The following is a 20845-nucleotide window of genomic DNA, read 5'->3' on the forward strand; positions in this document are numbered from 1 at the left end:
CTGAGTCTCATGCTCTGCCAGGAAGGAGGGGAAGCTGGGAGGCAGAAGAGACAGGACACCGATCCAAACCAGTCAAAGGGGTGTTCAATACCAGAGCATATCATGCCTAGTATATAAACTGGGAGCAGTTACCCGGAAGGGCTAGATCGATGCTCAGGTTAGGCTGGGTATCAGTTGGCTGGTGGTGAGTGGTTGTATTCTCTTCCCTTGTTATTTCCCTTATAATTATTATTATTGGTGGTAGCAGCAGTGGTTTGTGTTATACCTTAGTTAGTGGACTGTTCTTATCTCAAACCATGGGAGTTACATTCTTTCAATTTTCCACCCCATCTTCCTCCCCCATCCGGCTGTGTGGTTCTGAGTTCCCCTCTGGGCTTAAACCACGACAACAGTATAGGATTTTTATCAGTAACTAGCACATTCCCTGTATGCAGCTTTCACAAATCTATGTAAAACTGACCATTTTTTATATCCTGGAATAACTTTTTGCATAAATATTTTTTGAGTTTCTTTCATTTAATTTGTGCTCTTGTGTGCCTTTCAAGTTAAAATACATCATCCTTCTTATGTTCTTTTTTTTTAATTCATTTTGTACGTTTTCACTAGTGTCTGTAGGAGGATCCTCACACTTAAGTACTTAAAGATGGTTAAACTTGCTTGTGCTATCATTTAAGTATCTGTTTGTATCTTGCTTTATCTTTTGGACAGCTAGCTGAAAGCATTACTTAAAATTATGCTCTAAAATTTATAGCAGCCTTAGGAAAAATAGACACATGGCTAGCATCATTCCATATTTTTCTTACTTTTTGTTATTTTTGGAAATTGTTTCCATGTGTTAAGAAGTATTAAACAGGTAAAAAAATATGTTGAGATTTCAGTAGATTTCCACGATCACTATACTTAAAGAAATCCACAAGTGTTTGATTTTGAATTACACAAGTTCTGTGTGTGCAATCCTATAGATTTTTACAGATTTCAAATTTCGTGCTTTACTGTCCAGAAGTACTTATACTACATCAGTAAATTCTGTGCCAAGATCTTCTCTAGAATATCAGATATTTCCCAAAACATATTGTGATGTACTGACTGAAAAACAGTTACCCATTTACAGGTACTGACAAGACAACAGCAAAAACAAGAAGAAAAATGTTTCACATAAATTCATATAAATTTTGCATAACTTTTACATTTATCCCACTTAAAAAGTATATCAGAGTTCCAATAGTTGTAATCTTTGAGGCTTAAATAAAATCCAGACATTATTTTTCTGAATAAGCACTGACTGACAAATGTTGCTGTATAAAATGATATAATGCTATATGAACTAACTGGTATCTTGTCACACAATATTGCTTAGTAACTATACATAAACTATTACATGCTTACAACAATCTCTTCCTTTTCTGGTACATTTTTAAAGGTTGGGTTTGAACAAGAAAGAAGTATTCTGAAAAAAACTTAAATTTCTATCAATTTTGGTATTCTACGTATGAAAAAATTATGCAGCATAAAATTAAAGGAAACTTAAAACTTCGGTTGACATTGCCTCAAGAATGTATTTTTTAAATGCAGAAAGTAACATGTCACTGTTTTTATTAAGAACAGTGTGAAGGCAAACACAAATTTTAAAATAAATCTTCCAGAAATAAATTTTCCAGGAGTGTCTAAGGATTCAGCCTTACCATCTCCAAACACTGCAGGCAATGTGATGTGTGGCACACTATAGCGCATGAAGGAGTGAAACTCTGGTACTAAGGCATAGTCCTACCTCCAAAATCCCCGTATTAAAAAAAAACAAAACAAAACCAAAATGCAACCAACCAACCAATAAATCAACAGAAAAAAATTACATTACTGGACAAAAGTTATTTTTACAGTACCTTCATGGTCAACAGCACTAGGACACACATCTTTTAGCAGATCTCCCAAAGTATGCATCTGTCCTCCTGAAGCAATTGGTCGAAATAGCTTCTGTATAAAAGGTCTTTCTGTGGTTGCCTATTTTAACAGCAAAATCAGCAAGAACAACAATTTAAGGACCATGCAAATACATTGTATTATTCGAGACAGGCAGAAGATAGGACAGAACAAGAGGTTGCAGCAGAATAAACATCTTGCATTCGCATTCTTTTATTTTATTTTAGTTTATTTAAAAGAAACCCACCTTCTGTTACAGGAGTAACAGAACAAAATGTTTTGCTTAAACAAAACATTTCAATACATTCTTAAGTATAAAAAGCAGTGAGCACCAACTTAGGAGCTCAACATCAGCCTAGATGTTTTTCCAAGTCAAAGCAATACTGTAAGAAATATCCAATACCTTCTACAATAGTTTATCTCTTCCCTTTTAAAAACACATTAAGCACTTTTCATGTCAAACATGTAGCGTTATAGCTAAAGCCACGTGATTTTTTTTTCCAGTAGATTTTATGCTGAAAAATTCAAACTATTTCAGCTGCAAGAAAAAAGGAGAGAGAGAAAAGTGCCATGCTTGACAGGCAACCTAAATTCTTACACCTACCAAATCTGTCTGGCACAACTTCCTCTTAGTGAAGCCATGCTGGCTGTCACCAGTCACCTCCTCCTATTTCCATGTGCCTTAGCAGTTTCCAGCAGTCTCTGCTCCATGGTCTTCCTGTGCACTGAGGTGAGTCTGACTGGCCTGTACTTTCACGGTTTCCTTTTTAAAAAATTAACTTTTAAAAAAAAACTTTTTAATGTTTCCCCTCTTCCAGTCAGTGGGAACTTAACCAGACTGCCACAACATCTCAAATATGACAGAGAGTGGCTTAGCCACTTCATCTGCTGGTTCCCTCAGGAGCTGTGGATGCATCTCATCAGGTCCCATGGACTTGTGCACCTTCAAATACCTTAAGTCTCAAACCTGATCCTAGAGCAGGTGGTTCTTTCTTCCAGTCCCTGCCTTTGCCTTCTGCAACTTGAGCACTGTGGCTGGAGCACTCACCAGTGAAGACGGATGCAAAATGTCATTGAGAAGGCACCAAAATGTCATGGAGAAGGCACCTTAGCCTTCTCCATGTCCCAGGTCACCATGTCTCCCATTTCCTTCTAAAGAGGGTCCACATTTTCCCTAGCCTTCCTTTCAGCTTTCCTAACCCGATTCCTGGCTGCTCAGACAATTTCTCTGTATTCCTCCCAGGCTACCTGTCCTTGCTTCCACCCTCTGTATACTTCCTTTTTGCGTCTGAGTTTGTCCAGAAGCTCTTCATTCATCCATCCATGCCTCCTGGCCCTGTATGATCCACAGAAGTATTTACTGAAGAACTGTGGTTATGTTAAGGCAATCCCCTTCTTTGTGTATCTGTACAAGCAACCCTTTTCCCCGTCCTTTCAATATCAACAAGAATCTTATCTTGGAAAGGAGAGGAAAAGTTTATTTCCAAGAGTGTGGCCTCTCCTTCCAAACTGGGCACCTGAGCCAGAAAACGGAAGTTGAAAAACTCATATTCAATAAATCCAAAAGTTTTAATCAAGCTCTAAATTGTTGCTAACAGATTTCTGCTAGCAACTCCAGAAATCAGCTGATGTGGCCTGCATTATCGGTGACTGGGCTCCAGTAAATTAAACTTTCACCACATGCCATCTTAATTGGAAAAAGCAATATGAGACACTGGTTCTTCCAAATTTGGTTTCCTGCCTCTCAAAAGCGGTTCGTGTCCTACTGAGGTAATTAAAAAAATAAAAGCAAAACAACACAACTCAACATCAAAAACTATTCTACCTCCTGGCAGAGGTTTTGGGGAAGAAAAAACCAAACAACACAGCAAACAAATGAACAAAGCCCCAGCAAACCTCAAGTATAGTAAAAAATTTGAAGTTACAAAACAATTTTGAAAGGAAGTTACAATGTGGTCTCTGTCACCTACCTACATGAAAAGCTACAACCAATAGATTAACCATGACAACTTAACTATCATTCACCTCTCTGAAACAGCAGGGCAAGGAACCTTTTCCTTAGAGTGGTACACTACCTCTAAGTAATTCCAGGGCAGTACACTGCAGAACTGTTGACACAGCTACTTGTTACTTCTTGCCAACAATCTCCAAAAGTTACTTCTTATGAAGGGTGATCAGAAGGAGCTAGCTAGATGCTGCAGTCAACCCTCTACGACCTCAGGGTAGAAGAATGTGGATACAAACAGTGCTAATGAAATGTCTGAACAGCTGAAAAATGATGGAAGGCACAGAGCCAGCAGGATCCACCTCAGACAGATCCACACTTGAGAAGTGAACCCTGGCATGTTACAATGAAAAACTGAAAAAAGTGCCTCCAAGCATAAAAAAAAATTTAAAACCAACAAACAAGACAAAATCCCTAAAACACTGTTACAGCCAAAACATTTTTCTATTGAGTTGATTAAAAAAAATATAACTATTCAGACATCTAATCACATCTCCCAAGTGCTTACCATTTGAAGTACCACAAGCAGAAATAAACACCAGAAGGATACAAGCAAAGGTGGTTATCCTCAACAGACTTTTAAAAAATGAATTTCTGAAGTGCATACTGCAGTTTCTCATCATATATTGATGAACTGTTACATTTTTCCCTAGTTATCATCATTAAGGCCAGGTTGGACAGAGCCTTGGGTGACATGGTCTAGTGTAATGTACCCCTGCCTGTGGCATGGAGATTGGAACTAGATGATCTTAAGGTCCTCTCCAACCTTAACCATTCTATGATTCTATGATTTCATGCTGAGGGAAAAGTCAAAGATGTAGTTTCTAAAACCTCCCAAAGACTTGCTGCACAGCAATATTCTCAGCTGCTATCATGAAACATTATAGAAAATGAATTCAATTTTACATTTTAAGTCTTGAGCAATACAGATGTGGTAATGTAAATAAGAATCACTGGTCTCCATCAATGTTAAAATGATAAAAGTAACTGCAAGTTGTTTATACAAAGACTGTGGTTCACAAATATAAACCTACAGGAAGAGTATTACCCCAACATGCTTACACTTCTTCCCTCCCATGCAGCAGATGCTTTATACATTAAAACAGTCAAAAGAAAAATCCCATTCTACAATCTGCAATGTTTATAAAATAACTTTTCCAAGTATTTTAGTCATACAGGAGCATAAATAATCTTGGAAAAATCTTACCATCACCCCTTTTGAAGTGTGGTAGCTAGTAATATAAGCCCAACTTGACTAGAGCTTTCTACTCCAGTATTTACCACAGCACCACATGAAGGAACAGCCAATGTGAGTAATTGCTTACCTAATGTTGTTTTGTACAATATTTGCTTAATCACACATAACAGTATTATCTGTAATCTAACCCACACAGACAGCACTGCATAACTGTTAACTGAAAATGACTTTAAATAATCTACATCAGGCATAAAGCATGTATTTGTACCATACCTATTGTTTCTTTCTACTAAGATTATCACAGCTTCAACAGAATATAGCACTTTCTAAGTTATTTTATTTTACAGTCACAGTGTAGCTGTGTAAATGTAAGCTGTTCAAAAGATGCTGGATGCATTTGTAGTGTACAAGAGATGAGAATAATTGCCAATGACGGATGCACAGAGGAAATGCCTTCAGGCATGTAAGCATGTGAAGACAGTCCCCTGGCGCAAAATTTGCAGTGCATTTTACACTGATTATGTCCACAAGTTAGTATCAAATCAAATTTTTATGAAAGCAAATACTCAACTCTAAATTAACATATTTTCTATTTATTACAACTGAAATTTCTCATTCTTCTACATTACTACATAGCACCACAAATCTTGTCCTTTTCAGAACAAATGAAGACTTTATCCTTCCTAAAAAAAGTTTAAACAATAACAGTGATAGGAAAATGACAGTGAAAAAAATTTACACTGCAGTGAGAAAAAGAACAGATTAAAAATTACCTATTCAGGTAGACTTGCATTAAGAAGAGTTACAGGTGAGGGAAAGTTTTAAGAGGCCCTTTAAAGCAGCCTAAAGACTCAGGGATCAGAGACAAGCTATAGAGTTACATATTGTCCTAGCAATTACGACTCTTTTTCTTCCCTATTATCCTGCCAAAAAAACCAACCAAACAAAAAAAACCAACAACCCAAAAACCGAAGTAGTCAGTTTGCCTGGTCCTTTTCAGAATCAACAGAACATCAAACACTGTCTGAAATCCACAATTTAATTAGTCAGATATTTTATACAGGATGCATCTTAAAATGAAAAACATAACTCACGAACTGCTGGGTTTTAATCTGGAAAAATCACAGTTACAAGTATTTCCATCTAGAGGAAGGGATTTGGATATTCTGTCTAAACATACTGCTGCTACTCTAATAGTATTCAAACAAATAAAAGTTACCATGCATATAAAAACCACAAAGCAAAAAATGAATTCCTTACAATTCCCACATGTGCTGGCAGCTTAAAACTGTAAAACTTGAGACTTCCCTATATACTCCATCATATTTTCACTAACTTGTCAAGTTCATAGTTTGTGCTGCTTTGTAATGAACACTTTACACTAAAAAACCTCCCATAATTTAAATTTATCATTTCATTTAAAGTGATTTAAACTCAACCATGAAGCTTTAAAAGCAATAATAATAGTTTGCATAATGGTTATTTTATATGAAAAAGAAATTTTGGGAAAATTAACTACTCCCTGAATATACTGACTATACAGTAAAGAAATCTAAGAGCAGATTTAGTCCAACTCATGTTCATTATTCTGCATTACTGGGATGTCTGCAGGCTGCACAAGCTAGACACAACAGATAATAAAATGTTTTTTAAGCAAAATTGCATGTACACAGACCTTTAATTCTTCCCCCACCATGCAGTGATGCTGTTCTAAGCTTCCTATCTCCAGTCATGCTCTTTCTTAAAAGCGAAACTAAATCGCAGCAAATTGCATTGGTAATGGCCAGTATTAACTGAAGTAGATTAAATCAATACTATAAGTTAAATGCTGCAAAATATTGCTGTATAAATAACTGGCCAATATCTACAGCAGTCCTTCTTTGCACTTCCCTGGATATTTCTTGTTCATACAGCCAATTTAGTATTTTTAAGTATTAATTTATGTCCCACCTATCAAGAGATCTTCAGCTTATGCTCGAATGACAGAAGAATCTTAGTGCAATAATCAAATACTAACTAACTCCACAACAGAGTAAAGGTGCTCATGTAGCTAAAAATACCAATATTACTTAATGGATACTTGCAATTGGTTCCTATTTCATCATTCAAATAATACAAGCTTTAAAAATCAGCTAGGCAAGCGTGTATTGAAGGAAATACTACTCTAAGCGCAAACTTGTGATGCAAAAGTTCAAATTCTCCCTTTCACTTTCCTTTGTAATCTCAAAGTAAGAAATACAGGGGACACTGTATTAGTTAGTAAATTAATTTGTTCTCCTATGGTTCAATCTTATTTTCAATTTGTGTTTATAATCTTAAAATATTCCCCTCTTCAGAACTGCTGCTGCTTCCCAGCACACTTTCCAGTTTATGCTTCTAAGTAAATAGATTCTGAAAGATGTGTATGTTAGTTAGTGTCTCAGTATTTTACTTCAAAAAATATCTAAAAAAATTATTACACTCTTACATTGACTATTTTGTAAGTATTACTTTGTACTTCAGTCAGGATAGCCTTGAAATAGTATTTTCAAAGGGTGCTAAGAAATGGTACACTTACACACTCTGTAGGCCAGAGATTCAAGTTACAGCATAACTTGAAATCCATTATTAAAATGCCAAAACACAACATCAAGGTAACTTCATTTTCAGTACTATACTATAGTACACTATGTATATATACACTATACATATGTATATATGTGTATATATATATATGTAGTATATGTAGTGTATATTGTGTATATAGTGTATATATATAGTACATAGCCCAAACACTATGTTTCAGTAAGTTAGCCACAAACCTACAGATTAAAACAAAAAACAAAAAAAAAACCACCACCCACAACTATGTAAAATAATCTGTTACTCACAAATACATTTAAATTGTGTCCACTTCCCAACGAATTCAATAAGAGGTCACTTGTTCATTTCAACACGAATGAAGGAAGCCGTTTCTTAACAAGCTGCCATTACTCAAAGAGCAGTCCGAGAAGCAGAAAACAAATAAACAAAACCCCAAACCCCAGATTCCTCTCTAATACAAGACATATTCAAAGCAAAACCCAGCTTGATTCTTACATCTTCCTTAGATGTTTGTAAAAAAATAAGGAAGTGAATTCTCTTTGCTCTTCAAATCTTGCATGATATTAAAGAAGACTCAAAAATGGTCTAATTTTATCCATTTGAAATCTGATACCTTTCAAATTTCATCAGTATTTTCTGAGATTGAGAGGCATAAAACACAACACAATTTGTCTTCATTCTGTAATCATTGCTCCATTCCGCTCCTTCAAATCTTCTAAGCTAGAGACACCCCACTGCTTTATTGTACACTGATGATATTTCTAGATCAGTTATTCTCCAAGTTGTTAGGACTGGGAACAACATTCCAAAATTCCTGAAATACTATTTCTAGTATTTCTTTAATTAGTCTCTGCAAACTAACAGACACTTTAGTTATGATTTTGTGTGCTATTAATAAGGCCGGCACTGTTTTTGCTAGCATTCAGAATTTTTAACCTCTTAACTGCAACATCATATCACTGTTCAAGGAATAAAGTACATTACATTAAAAAATAGAACTAATTAATTTTTTAAATAGAAAAATTAAGTAATGGTTTTATATGTCCCATATGTAACTAAAAGCTGTAAGATGAAAAGGAGTAGAAACATGCTCAACACACCTATCTAGAATTACTAGAAAAATTGACTCATTGACAGGATGTGATGTGGGTTGCAGGACTAGCTGTAAAGTCAATATATAAAACAAAACAAATTACTTAGCTTTCCTAAAATACCCTTTAAATTGTTCTAATAAATTACATTTTCAGTGACTAAAAATTATAATATATACCTGATTACAACCTACAGAAAACCATGCATTCTTTCATTTTCTTCTTGTACTAGGGCTTCTGCAGTCAAGTGGTGAGAAGGAATATTTGTTTTCCTCATGAGGTTTAAGTGTTTATGGTGATGAACAAGAACATTATACTCCGTAACATTTTTAAGAGGCATGCAAAACCAAATATGAAACAAACTAGCTACACTTTATACATTTAATTCACACTAACAGCAGTCACATAAACTAATAATGCAAAAGTATATTACCAGATTGAAGGTTAAGATAATTCTGTATGTACACTTTTACATGGTCATGACAAATGTGTATTTGGATACATTTTTAAAACATCTTACTCCTGAGATTTGAAATAACATGAAAGGGTAAGATATGAAAAAAACATATACTATTAAAAAAAATCATAGAATCATAGAATAGTTAGGGTTGGAAAGGACCTTGAGATCATCTAGTTCCAACCCCCCTACCATGGGGAGGGACACCTCACACTAAACCAGGTCACCTAAGGCTCTGTCCAACCTGGCCTTGAACACTGCCAGGGATGGAGCATTCAGAGCTTCCCTGGGAAACCCATTCCAGTGCCTCACCACCCTTACAGTAAAGAACTTCTTCCTTATATCCAATCTAAACTTACCCTGTTTAAGTTTTTACATGTTACCCCTTGTCCTATTACTACAGTCCCTAATGAAGAGTCCCTTTCCAGCATCCCTATAGCCCCCCTCAGATACTGGAAAGCTGCTATGAGGTCTCCAGGCAGCATTCTCTTCTCCAGGCTAAACAGCCCCAACTTTATCAAACTGTCTTTATACGGGAGGTGCTCCAGTCCCCTGATCATCCTCGTGGCCCTCCTCTGGACTTGTTCCAACAGTTCCATGTCCTTTTTATGTCGAGGACATCAGAACAATACTCCAAGTGAGGTCTCACGAGAGCAGAGTAGAGGGGCAGGATCAACTCCTTTGATCTGCTGCTCATGCTCCTTTTGATGCAGCCCAGGATACAGTTGTCTTTCTGGGCTGCGAGTGCACACTGAAACCAGCTCATGTTCATTTTCTCATTGACCAAGAATATTGCATAATTACATGAGGACATACAATCTTACTATATATATCTGTATATATTTATCTGGAGAAGTTGATGCAGGAAAAAGTGTATGCAATAAAGTGACCGGATGTGCTTTTCACTGAAGGCTTTATATTTCAGACTAAACAAGTGTCTCCAAATTAACTCAAACTGATTTTCTTACATTTGCATGCTTTATATGATCAAGAAAATATAAACTTGTGGTCAAAATTCTAACTTGTACACATACCAAGTACAGTGAAAATTTTGTTATTCTTTAAAGAACTTTAAGAGTATTACACAGGCGGGAAATCCTTTGGTTTTTGATCACTGTTTTAAAAACAAGAAAATTATAGGACGTATTCCCTTGGTGGAAGCTTTAACTTGTTATGGTCTGTTATGTGGCAAATGTTATGTCAAGAATTGATGCAAGCAATACTTAATGTCAGAATTAACTAGTATCTTAGTTGAGACCATAGTCAAATTAAAGCCACAACCAGAATTATAAACACATCTGGAATACAGTTAAATTTCTATGTAGTAGAACTTATTAGACAAAATCATTGAGCAATTTTTGGTCATGAATGGTTAAGAACTATTCTGCTAATCATACTTGAGTAACAACTTGCCTTCCTTAAAGTCTTGCACTGAACAGAGCACACTGTGTGAAGCAACTGTTTCATACAGTTCTAGCCTCCTACACACTTAACAATAGTTTAACTTTATTGCAAACCTACAAAGAAATATGACAACTATTTCAGTTAATTCACCCACACACCTTGAGGAACATTACTTGCTCATCTTTAAAAAAGATTAAGAACCATTTAAAATACCTCCCTTTTCCATATTGTTTAAAGTGGCAATGTTGCTTCTTTACAGTCTTTTACAAAAAGCTTGTGTAATAGCAACAAAATGAGTCATTACAACCATGTAAAATATTTGAAAGTCCAAGCACACGTTCTACTAATCTGAAAAAGATATACTTAATTAGAACATGTTCTTCTATCAAATTTAAGTGATGAAAAATGGGTTAATTGTAACACCTCAGAATAAAAGACTGCTTCAGTTTCTATTAACTGTTTCTAAAGATGCATCACGCTGTTCTTACTGATTTTGTAACAATGCCAAACATATTCACATCACGTCGTGTAAGCACATAAAGGAGTAAAAAGCCACAAGCTTTCCTCAGATCCTTTTATGAATTCTAGATTTTAGCTTTGTAGCATGAAGTAAAAGCCTGTCACAAAATCCGTAAGAACAATGGTTTCTAAGGAACAGTTTAAGCTTCTGTGGCTTGATAAAACATCTACTGGGTTTTCCAAATGGCTTTTCAGCATGGTAGCATGTTGATTCTGAATCACAGAATTTCAGAGTGGTTGAGGCTGGAAGAAACCTCTGGTCCAAGTCCCATACTCAAGCAGGGCCACTTACAGACAGATAACTATTCAAGAAGCTTTTGACTGTCCCCAAGGTTGGGGACTCTGCAACCTTGGTGGGCAACCTGTGCCAGTGCTTGGTGACCCTGACAGCAATAATATTTTCTGTTGTTCAGAGGGAGCCTCCTATGTTTCAGTTTGTGCCCACTGCCTCTGGTTCTGCCACTGGGCACTGCTGGAAAGTACTTAGCTCTTTCATGCACTTTCCCTTTAGATATTTATACACATTGATGACATCCTCCTATAGCCTTTTCTTCTCTATGTTGAACAGTCTCAGCTCTCCCAGACCTTTCCCCCCCATATTAGATGCACTAGTGCCTTAATTATCCTAGTGACCCTTTGCTCAACACCCTCCAGTAGCTTTATGTCTGTCTTGTACTGGGGAGCCCCAGACTGGACCCAGCACTCCAGGTGTGGCCTCACCAGTGCTGAGTAGAGGGAAGGGAGCACCTCCCTTGAGCTGCTAGCAACACTCCTCCCAAAGCAGCCCATGATGCTGTTTACCCTTCCTTCCCATAGGTCCCACCACTGAACTCCCTGGATTCTTTAAAAGCTATTTAGGAGAACCTTCACATTTGTTAAGTGTAGGCACTGAGACACTTCAGAGATGGCACACTCTTCCATCTGAAGTGGATGTGTTTCATAAAAAATTCTTATTGTAAAACCTCAGTCCCACTGGGTACACTTAATTAATTAATTACTTTTCATTTACATGAAAAACCCTGAAAAAAAACCTCTTCATCTGCACATATACAGCAGATAAAGCCAACTAAGTGACCTTTGCCAGAAAGGGATAAAAACCTAGAACTGAAGGGGCACATGATGCAATCCAAAATACAATGCAGGTACCTTACCTAGAGGCAGCAATTTAGCTTCACAACAATCCCACCCTGTGGGTCAGTTTCAGTGAGAGTGTATATTGTCAGAAGTCCCATTACCAGTTCCACATCAAAAGGTGCAGAAGTACGACTCGCAACCATTTTCATGTCAAAATACTTAACAAGCACGGCTGAACCACATTCTGGCTGTAGCCTGGTCTTTCACATTATCTGTTAAATTTGCTTGTGCAGGGGAAATAGCCTATATTTTCTGAACTACTGAATTTCCATTATTTAACCTCAAGTGAATTGTACAGATCCTACAAGCAGAAGAAAGTCAACACTCAAGAGACTGATAACAACTATAACAGACAGCAGGCAATGGTCCTAAGGCCAAAAATAACAGAAGCTAAATAGAAGAAGCAGTTCCAAGAGACAGTTTTGTTGAGAACTGACAAGACACAGACATATACAATATAAGTACATCCTTGAAGAACTAAATTTCCTTCCCTGAAAGGAATTAGTATTTACAATTGGTAATGTATCAAGGTATGTGAAGAATCAGTGACAACAAATCAACAGTGCTTTTCACAGCTGCAGTGTCTTATTGTGCTTACACTGACCTACACTAAGCGCCACATGAAAGTAAGCAATTGAGTACTGACTACCTATAAAGCAAACAACGTCAGAAACGGATTTGCATTCACAAAATCAAATATCAGATTGCTTGCTTAAGATTGATGAATATTTCAATACTTCACGTAACACCTTCAATCTACTTAAAAACATTAAGCCAAATAATTCTTAGGTTTCTACAATAAACTAGAAGAAACTCCTACAGTCAAGGATAGCAAAATTTCAGAAATGTGTTTGTTAATTCATAAAGTATTCCTAGAGTATGGTGCCATATCCAACCATAGGATGTTTGTCATAGGTCTGTTCCATTCCTTGCTTACCTGTGTGCAATTTGCTTTCAGTCTTCTGGAAAGTGCAGAAAGGAGTCTTGGTGCTTTCCAAAAAACGGAACACTTTCTGTATTTTCTAAGTCCTCAATTCTGTGCAAATTTAATCTGCTTTATTTATTTTAGTTAAAAATAAGTAAAGGAACCATAAGATGGCATACTGATCTTGACAAACCAAAACAACTACTGTTGTGACTTTCACCTATGCAGTTAACTTTTTGCATCATCATCATAGGCTAGGCTTTGCTCTAGTTTAATTCCTAAGCAATAGGCACAGCATATGCTACACAGCCACAGAAATGACCCTTGAAGAAAAGACTTCATCCCTCTAAAGAAAAAAAAAAAATCCGTATTTTGCTTTTCCCTTTTTTCAGAATGTAAAGCAGTTGACAAACTGTTTTGGTTTTGTTTGTTTAGTTTTTTTTTTTTGCTATTACATCAGAGTATGAGAGCCATTCTCAGAGGGATACAACACTGGATTGCAAGTTTCAGGTAGCAAAAATCCCTCCTACTACAAAATAAGAACCTGACCACATGATAAAGTATGTAGTGGAAGTGGCAAATCAGTTTGTATTGACTAAACCAAATGAAACAGAGAAGTGAACAGTTTTATTGATCAAAAGAAAGGTGACAATATACCAAAGAGTACTGCATTTAAATTGCAAGATCTAACAGTAACTGTACACAGACATAATTCAAATGAATCATTGCTTCATTTAGTTTTCATCCCCACCTCTGATCATATTCATATTCTTAAGAATTAACACTCAAGGCTTAGGTGAAAATTGCAATTTGTTTATTTTTTTTAAATTGCATACATATAAATTTTCATAACAAATTTAGGGTGATATATAAATATACAAGAGCACTGAAACAGTTTACTTAAACAAAGCCACAAGAATCTAAACCTCATGGTTTAAGTTCAAATTTGTAGCATGAACATTTACATAAATTATTTATATCTGAGTTCATTATCATAAGACAATTCACTGAAAGATGACCAATTAGGGTTTTATATAGGAATAATCTGCTAAAAAAGTAACTAGCAATTTATGATTAGGAAGTGCATAAGATATTCAGTAAGATTAATGCATTTTCAAATTAGAAATAGCTTTTCTATCTTAGCCCCACTAAACGTTCATTATTTCATTGTATCTCAGAATGTATTCTGCCTTATCTTTAGCTAACAAAAAAAAAATCTATGTAACTATTTACATAAAGTTAATTTATTTACTACTTACATGCTACTGGTTTTGAAACACCTAGACACAGAAGAGGATCCAGTAAGATAAAAAAGGCTTTAAAACAAAATACTAACGAATTTTCCCTAATATGCAGAATCCAGTATATCTCCGGATTAAAATTGCTTTACTTATATTATACTTATAATTCAGAACCTTAACAAACTGCTTTTCATGCAAACAAAACTACTGTATTCTTTGCACACAAGCTACATCTACACACAACTCAAAATATTTCTGTAGCTTCTCTTGACAAGCCTGATCTAGCTTAGAACTATCCAGCCTGGTAACAGTCCAACCAGCTCAGAGGAGCTACCCAAACAGCTGTTTTATAGTCCCATCTTTCCTGCGCCTCTTCCTCAGAGCACTGTGCAACTCTCACAATAGCTCTGAACTAGGCTGATTGACAATTTTACAGATAACTCAGGCATATATATGTATTAACAATTTTACAGATAACTTGGGCATATTTATGTAAACTTCAGTCACATCTCTTGACAAGTAAAGGTTATAATTGCAAAATTCTTCTTTTAAACTGATTAAGCCCCCATTCTGTACTAAGATTCTTACAGGCACAAGGCTGACCTTGCAGGTGAGATCCTTAAGTCTTTTAAAAGAACTGCATGGACATTCCTTAATACAAAACATGGGGAAAAAAGTAATTTTTAACAGCATTAGTTTGAGCTAGCTCATTTCACTTTGCACTTAGAGGGACCAAAAATGCTTAAGCAATTACAGAACAACTGTGGTGGCAGTGACCTTCAACTCAAGGTGACAATTTGTCAAATTGCTATTACTTTCAGCACAGAACAAAGCAATTAAGTTCACAAAACAAGTATGCATAGTAACTTATTGATCATGCTACCCATATGCAATACTTCATAGAAGGGTTGGTTTGTTTGTTTAGCTTTTTTTCTCCCAATAATGAGGCACTAAGAAAAATATGTGCCTACAAAAGCTTTTAAACTTTCTTATTCATACAGCTTTGATTTTGAACTAATTTAAAGCTGGTGAACATGTGCTGGTGCTTCTTCAGTTCTGAGCCATCAGTTATTAGAATAAGTCATTCTGTGTACTAGATGATGAATCAAAGTCCATTTTTTTCCTTTTAGGACAGAAATGCAGCTGAGCACAGCCCTGTTACAGAAACCAACCACCATTTCACGCTGTTTTCCTATTCACTCAAACTTCCTCTTTGTAAAAGGAAGTTTTTAAGAAATAAACTGATCTATTTTCAGCAGATCCTTCATGAAAATGTCATTTTTAATAAATAAGAAAAAAGTTAAATACAATATTAACCACAGGTCTATTCAAGAGTATTCTGCACTAGGCAACAAGATGCTGAAACTTGCTGTGTTGTGTTGCCCTCTTCCGGTTGACAGCACTTAAATCTTGTAATTCTTTTACTCAACGAGCCATTGCATCTCAACTTCTTTCATAAAAAAAAATCAGATATGCAGTTTCAAATAGCAGTTAACTTTATCTCTATCCTTCACCTTTATGCTTAAAGTATTTTTGATCTAAAATTCTATAGAAATAAACTTTACTTTTAATCTCTACACCTTTCTAATACTAATTTTGAGGATTATCAAAATACCATCTAGTGTTTGAAAACGACTAAAAAACCAACTTCAGTATGGGTAAGCACGTCTCCTGACAAGAGGCTTAAAGAGTTCAATTGATTCAGCTTACTGAAGAAAGCTGAAGCTGCTGAAATTACTCTGTAAGTGAACTTGGAAGGTTAGAAAGTCGGAAGACTTTAAAGTGGTATAAGGCAAAACAAAATCTAGAAATGGAGTTGAAGTCAGACAAATTCAGCCTTGAAATGCAATGGAGGCTTTTCACCCCAAAAACAACAACAAAAAGATTTTAATAACCCACTAGCATAAAAGGGTGGATTCACTGTTACTTGAAGCCTTTACAAGTGGACCCAGTATCTTTCCAAACAATCTGTTTTGACCAACTGTCATAATATGGATCAAATTGTGATGCTGATTTGCATATTCCACATATATGGGTTTTGCAATTATCTGAGCTCTGCCAATTAATGTGGCAATAAAACTAAACCAGTCTTCCATTGCTTCAGAAAGGGCCATGCTCAGGCTTCTGATTCATTTATTGAGCCAGATATTAATACTGCCTTAGAATATTTCATTTCCTCCTCCTGGCCTGCTATTTTTAGGGTACAGGTCACAGTGGACATTTAAATCTGTTTAGACATCTTGGTACGGCAACCTTGACAGAAAGAACGAAGTGTTAGATCTAATCCAGGTATTATTAAGCATGGGGAATTTTACTCACATTGCTAAAGCAGATAAACATCCTAACAATTTGTGACTGCACAATTTAAACACAAGATCTTAAGGGACTTACAATAGGTAAAACCTGTTCAAAGCTAAGGCCTATTATGTAATTAGACAATAAAACTAATAACCTAATCAAAACCCTTAGAAAATAGAGGCAATGGAAATGCTCATTTCAGTACCACGTTCTAGTGGCATCTCCTAGTACCCAAGTAAAGAAAGAAGTGAACAAATAATTCCAGACCATCCCTTTTTGGTGTGGCAAACAACAGCCAGCCTGCCTTAAGCTAAGTGCAACTCTAGAAAAGCACAGAAAAACATATAATGAATAGTTTTAATATGCTTTCTTTTACATACTTCTGTTATTTTAGTCTCAAGAATGAAATGCTACTTACAACTGGAAATATAGGCAGAATTCAGAGGAAAGGAGGAAGATTGACAAGAGCAAGCAAGAGCAAGTGGGTAAGCATAACACAGGGCAAGAGCAAGATATCAAAACTCATGTATGAGTGCAAACTAAGTGCACAACAGATCAGACTCAGAGTGGTTCATCAGGGTAATCTCTATCAGCACGTAGAGACTCCTCTCCAGTGCCTAATAGGCCCTGTCACAGTGCCTGGAGCAAAGGACTGATGAAAACTTCTTGCCATCTACCAGCTATATATTTTGCTCAATTAGAAAGTGCAAAACCAGCTGGTCTTATGAACATGGGGAAAAGTCCTCAAGCCAAACTAGCTCTAGTACTGTACAAGAAGAGCAATGCTTTTTAATGCATAACATATGCAAAACAATTAATATTTTCTCTCTTGCTATTAAAGAACAAGTGAAAAAAGCACTCTATTCAACAGTACTATTAGATAAAAAAGCAAGCAAATTTTCATGCACATGTCAACTGAAGACACAGCAGCTTATACTTCTCAAGTAGTGACATGGGGAACCTTTTTTTTTTTTTTTTGGACACATGTAAGCGAAAGTGTCAAAAAAAATTTACTGTTTTTAAACCATCTCTGGTAGAAAAAGTTTCCAACTCTGTCAAAGGTTCATGTGTGCAAGCTCCATAATGACACAGCTCAGACTATGACAGTTGGTAATAAAATCTCCAAGATCTCTCAAGCAAACTTTTAAAACTGCAAATGAGTTGATCCTTAGCAATACTCAAGTCTTTTACTCCATCTTCTACAGTAGATGCCTGGATTCTGGTCCAATCTTGACTGCTACACTTAAAAGAAGAGGTGCTGGACAAGGGCTTTTACAATTACCTGTGGTTAGTTTAGCTCTGACTTACCCAAGTACAACATTCATATTTTTGCCATCTTTTTCTCCCACACACACCATCAGATTTGGATACCACACAAGGTATGATTCATATTATTCTTTAGAAATGTATTTCAATAGACAAGCTTTACAACTGAAAGAGTATTTTGAGTTTTGAAATATAAAGCCTTCAGTGAAAAGCACATCCGGTCACTTTATTGCATACACTTTTTCCTGCATCAACTTCTCCAGATACATTTAATAATTACTAAAGCTGATTTTTCTTAATCAATATCATAATCTAGTACATTTCTTTGAAGGAAAACAAATTCATCCTCATACTGCCCAAGCATAATCTAAGCAGCTCCCTTCACAGAATTTCCTTCCAATAATTTGGGAGTAATGGAAGGTATAGAGACTAAGAAGAGGATCTCTTCTCCACTGAAGACAATGCCTAGTATTTCCTGCCATCCACCTGCATATCCTTAAGTATCTACAAAAACACATGGGGAATAAATATCCACTGTAACACAAACCCAGGCTAAACTGGCTTTCAGGTGTTTATGTAAAGATATGCAAGCAGCCAACCAGAATGCATAGCTGACTTATACCAGCACTAATAGAAATTTAATCCAGTTATGATCAGGGTTAAATGCATCTTAAAAATACCTTTGAGGTGGTTACTTCAGCATATGCAAGTCTCACCAAGTACTGTAGGATTATGTTAAAATTACACAAATCAATTCCTTGCTTGGAATTAAATGATAATCTCACCCTCCCTAATGCTTTCTGAAAATTCCTTTAAACACACAGACTTTTATGATGAGCAGTAATCAGTACACAGACCAAGCCAAGCCAAAAAAGCTAGAAACACCTGCATCCACGTTTTCAAAAAAGAGGAACATTACATTTAGAAATATTAAGAAAGGCATTACTGAAAATAATACACACCAACCTTCTCAAAGGCTGTCTCAGCATCATCTTTATTTCATTCTTAGTTAGGTATTTTGGGCTTAAACTATATCAAGTAAGGGTTTCCAGTTGAAAACATAATGAAAACGAGAACAAATACTACTGGCTGAAGGGATATATATTACAAAATTGCCTTTTTTCACTGAATTGCCTTTTTTCTCTTTTTTTTCTATTTAAAAAAAAAAGCTTTACTAGCTTGAAATCATGTGATATACAAAACCTCCCTCACAGTTTAAAGGTCTGTACCTTATTCAGACAGCAAAACCTTCATTTGTGCAAACCCATTTACCTTATTTCTATGAAAAGACTTAAACCAAAAACCCTAACAAAGCAAAAACAAACAAAAACACCCCCAAGCCTATCAGTAAACAAAAACCCAACTTAGTTACCAAACAAAATACTGTGAGTGAACTACTTTACTGATACATATTTTTGATGTTAATAAAAACCTTGCCATCTGCTATGATCTCTAACAAAATAACTGACTTCCGTTCTCAATCTAAGGTTTCATTATGACAGTAAATGTCTTAAATCTAACACTAAAAGTTACTTCAGTCTCACTGTAAGACTGTATAGCTTTGCATGGCCACTAAAGCCTGTTCCAAAAGTAGTATCAGAGTACTCAGTACTACGAATAAAGGATTTTTGATAGCTACAGGTGCAAAACTTAAATGTAAATAGATAAAAATGTTTTGAAGACAGAACAGATCGGAACTATTTCATTTGCAGAGAGGCTTCATTAATTCTATATAAACTTTTAACCATACATAATTCCAAACTTCATTTTGACCTCAACGCTATCAAAAAGGGGATATAAAAAAATTGTGAAGGATTCCAAGGAATAAGTCTCCAAATAAACCACTGAGAAAAACAGGTGCACTGGCAAATTAATATGAAATATATTCAAATACAGTTTTGGATTCTATAATACACAACTACAAGACAAAGGTAAGAACTACATGCAAGACCTATGCTATGACTTTCACCTTATAAGACTAACAAGAAAAAAAGCCTATGCAGTGGTTGAGGGAAAAGTGTTGCTCCTGAAATATCTTAGACCTTTCAAAGGGCATTCCGCACTCAAAGCAGTCTTCATAGTTGGCAGTTTTTTTATTTTTAATGATAGAATTAGCTTTTTAAAAACAAAGCCCCAAACATAATCTATACCAGCCTTAGTACATTCGTAAGTACTACACAGTTACAAATGGTAATTGTATATATTATCACAAATACAGTCCATATATAACTAATTTGCTAATTTATACAACTCAGATACAGCAATGATAAGCATATAAAGTAATAGCATAATGTTAGAAAAGGGAATGTATAATTCCGAAAAAAGGTTATGATACATGACACATCAGTGGGAAACTTTGGTAACAGTGGTTTTATTTCATTTTCTCCTACCTGATAAATTCTAAATGGGATGTATCGAAATCCACTATCTTCTGTAGGATACTCCATGAGTTTTCGATTTATTGCCCAAAACTGCTCAAATTTATCTGTGAAGGTAAAATTAGATCTTGTTAATATTAATAACACATATTCTTTTCCAGCTCAAGACTGGTAAACGAGACAGGAATGGAAAAACATAAAAAACATGGAGAATTTCCTTACATAAGTTTGACCTATATGAATTTATTTGCATAGAATTACAGAAGCATAGAATAGTTAGGGTTGGAAAGGACCTTAAGATCATCTAGTTCCAACCCCCCTACCATGGGGAGGGACACCTCACACTAAACCAGGTCACCTAAGGCTCTGTCCAACCTGGCCTTGAACACTGCCAGGGATGGAGCATTCAGAGCTTCCCTGGGAAACCCA

At 35.8% G+C, this 20845-nt stretch overlaps 1 protein-coding gene across 3 annotated transcripts in view; it reads right to left on the reverse strand.

Annotated features, from left to right (window-relative positions):
* The window catches only part of ATG5 (autophagy related 5), a 77921-nt gene that overhangs the window by 24837 nt on the left and 32239 nt on the right, over positions 1 to 20845 (reverse strand). For all 3 annotated transcript variants that reach the window (XR_004081326.2, XM_005154663.3, XM_031054065.2), the window contains exons 6-7: positions 20429 to 20523; positions 1881 to 1998 (exon numbers count right to left, since the gene is read on the reverse strand). Coding sequence is in view for 2 of the 3 variants with exons in the window: in XM_005154663.3 (XP_005154720.1) it covers positions 1881 to 1998; positions 20429 to 20523 (213 nt within the window). In the remaining variant the exon portion in view is untranslated. The remainder of the gene's footprint in view (positions 1 to 1880; positions 1999 to 20428; positions 20524 to 20845) is intronic.

The sequence above is a fragment of the Melopsittacus undulatus genome, chromosome 3, assembly GCF_012275295.1.
Source record: "Melopsittacus undulatus isolate bMelUnd1 chromosome 3, bMelUnd1.mat.Z, whole genome shotgun sequence".
NCBI classification, from domain to species: Eukaryota; Metazoa; Chordata; class Aves; order Psittaciformes; family Psittaculidae; genus Melopsittacus; species Melopsittacus undulatus.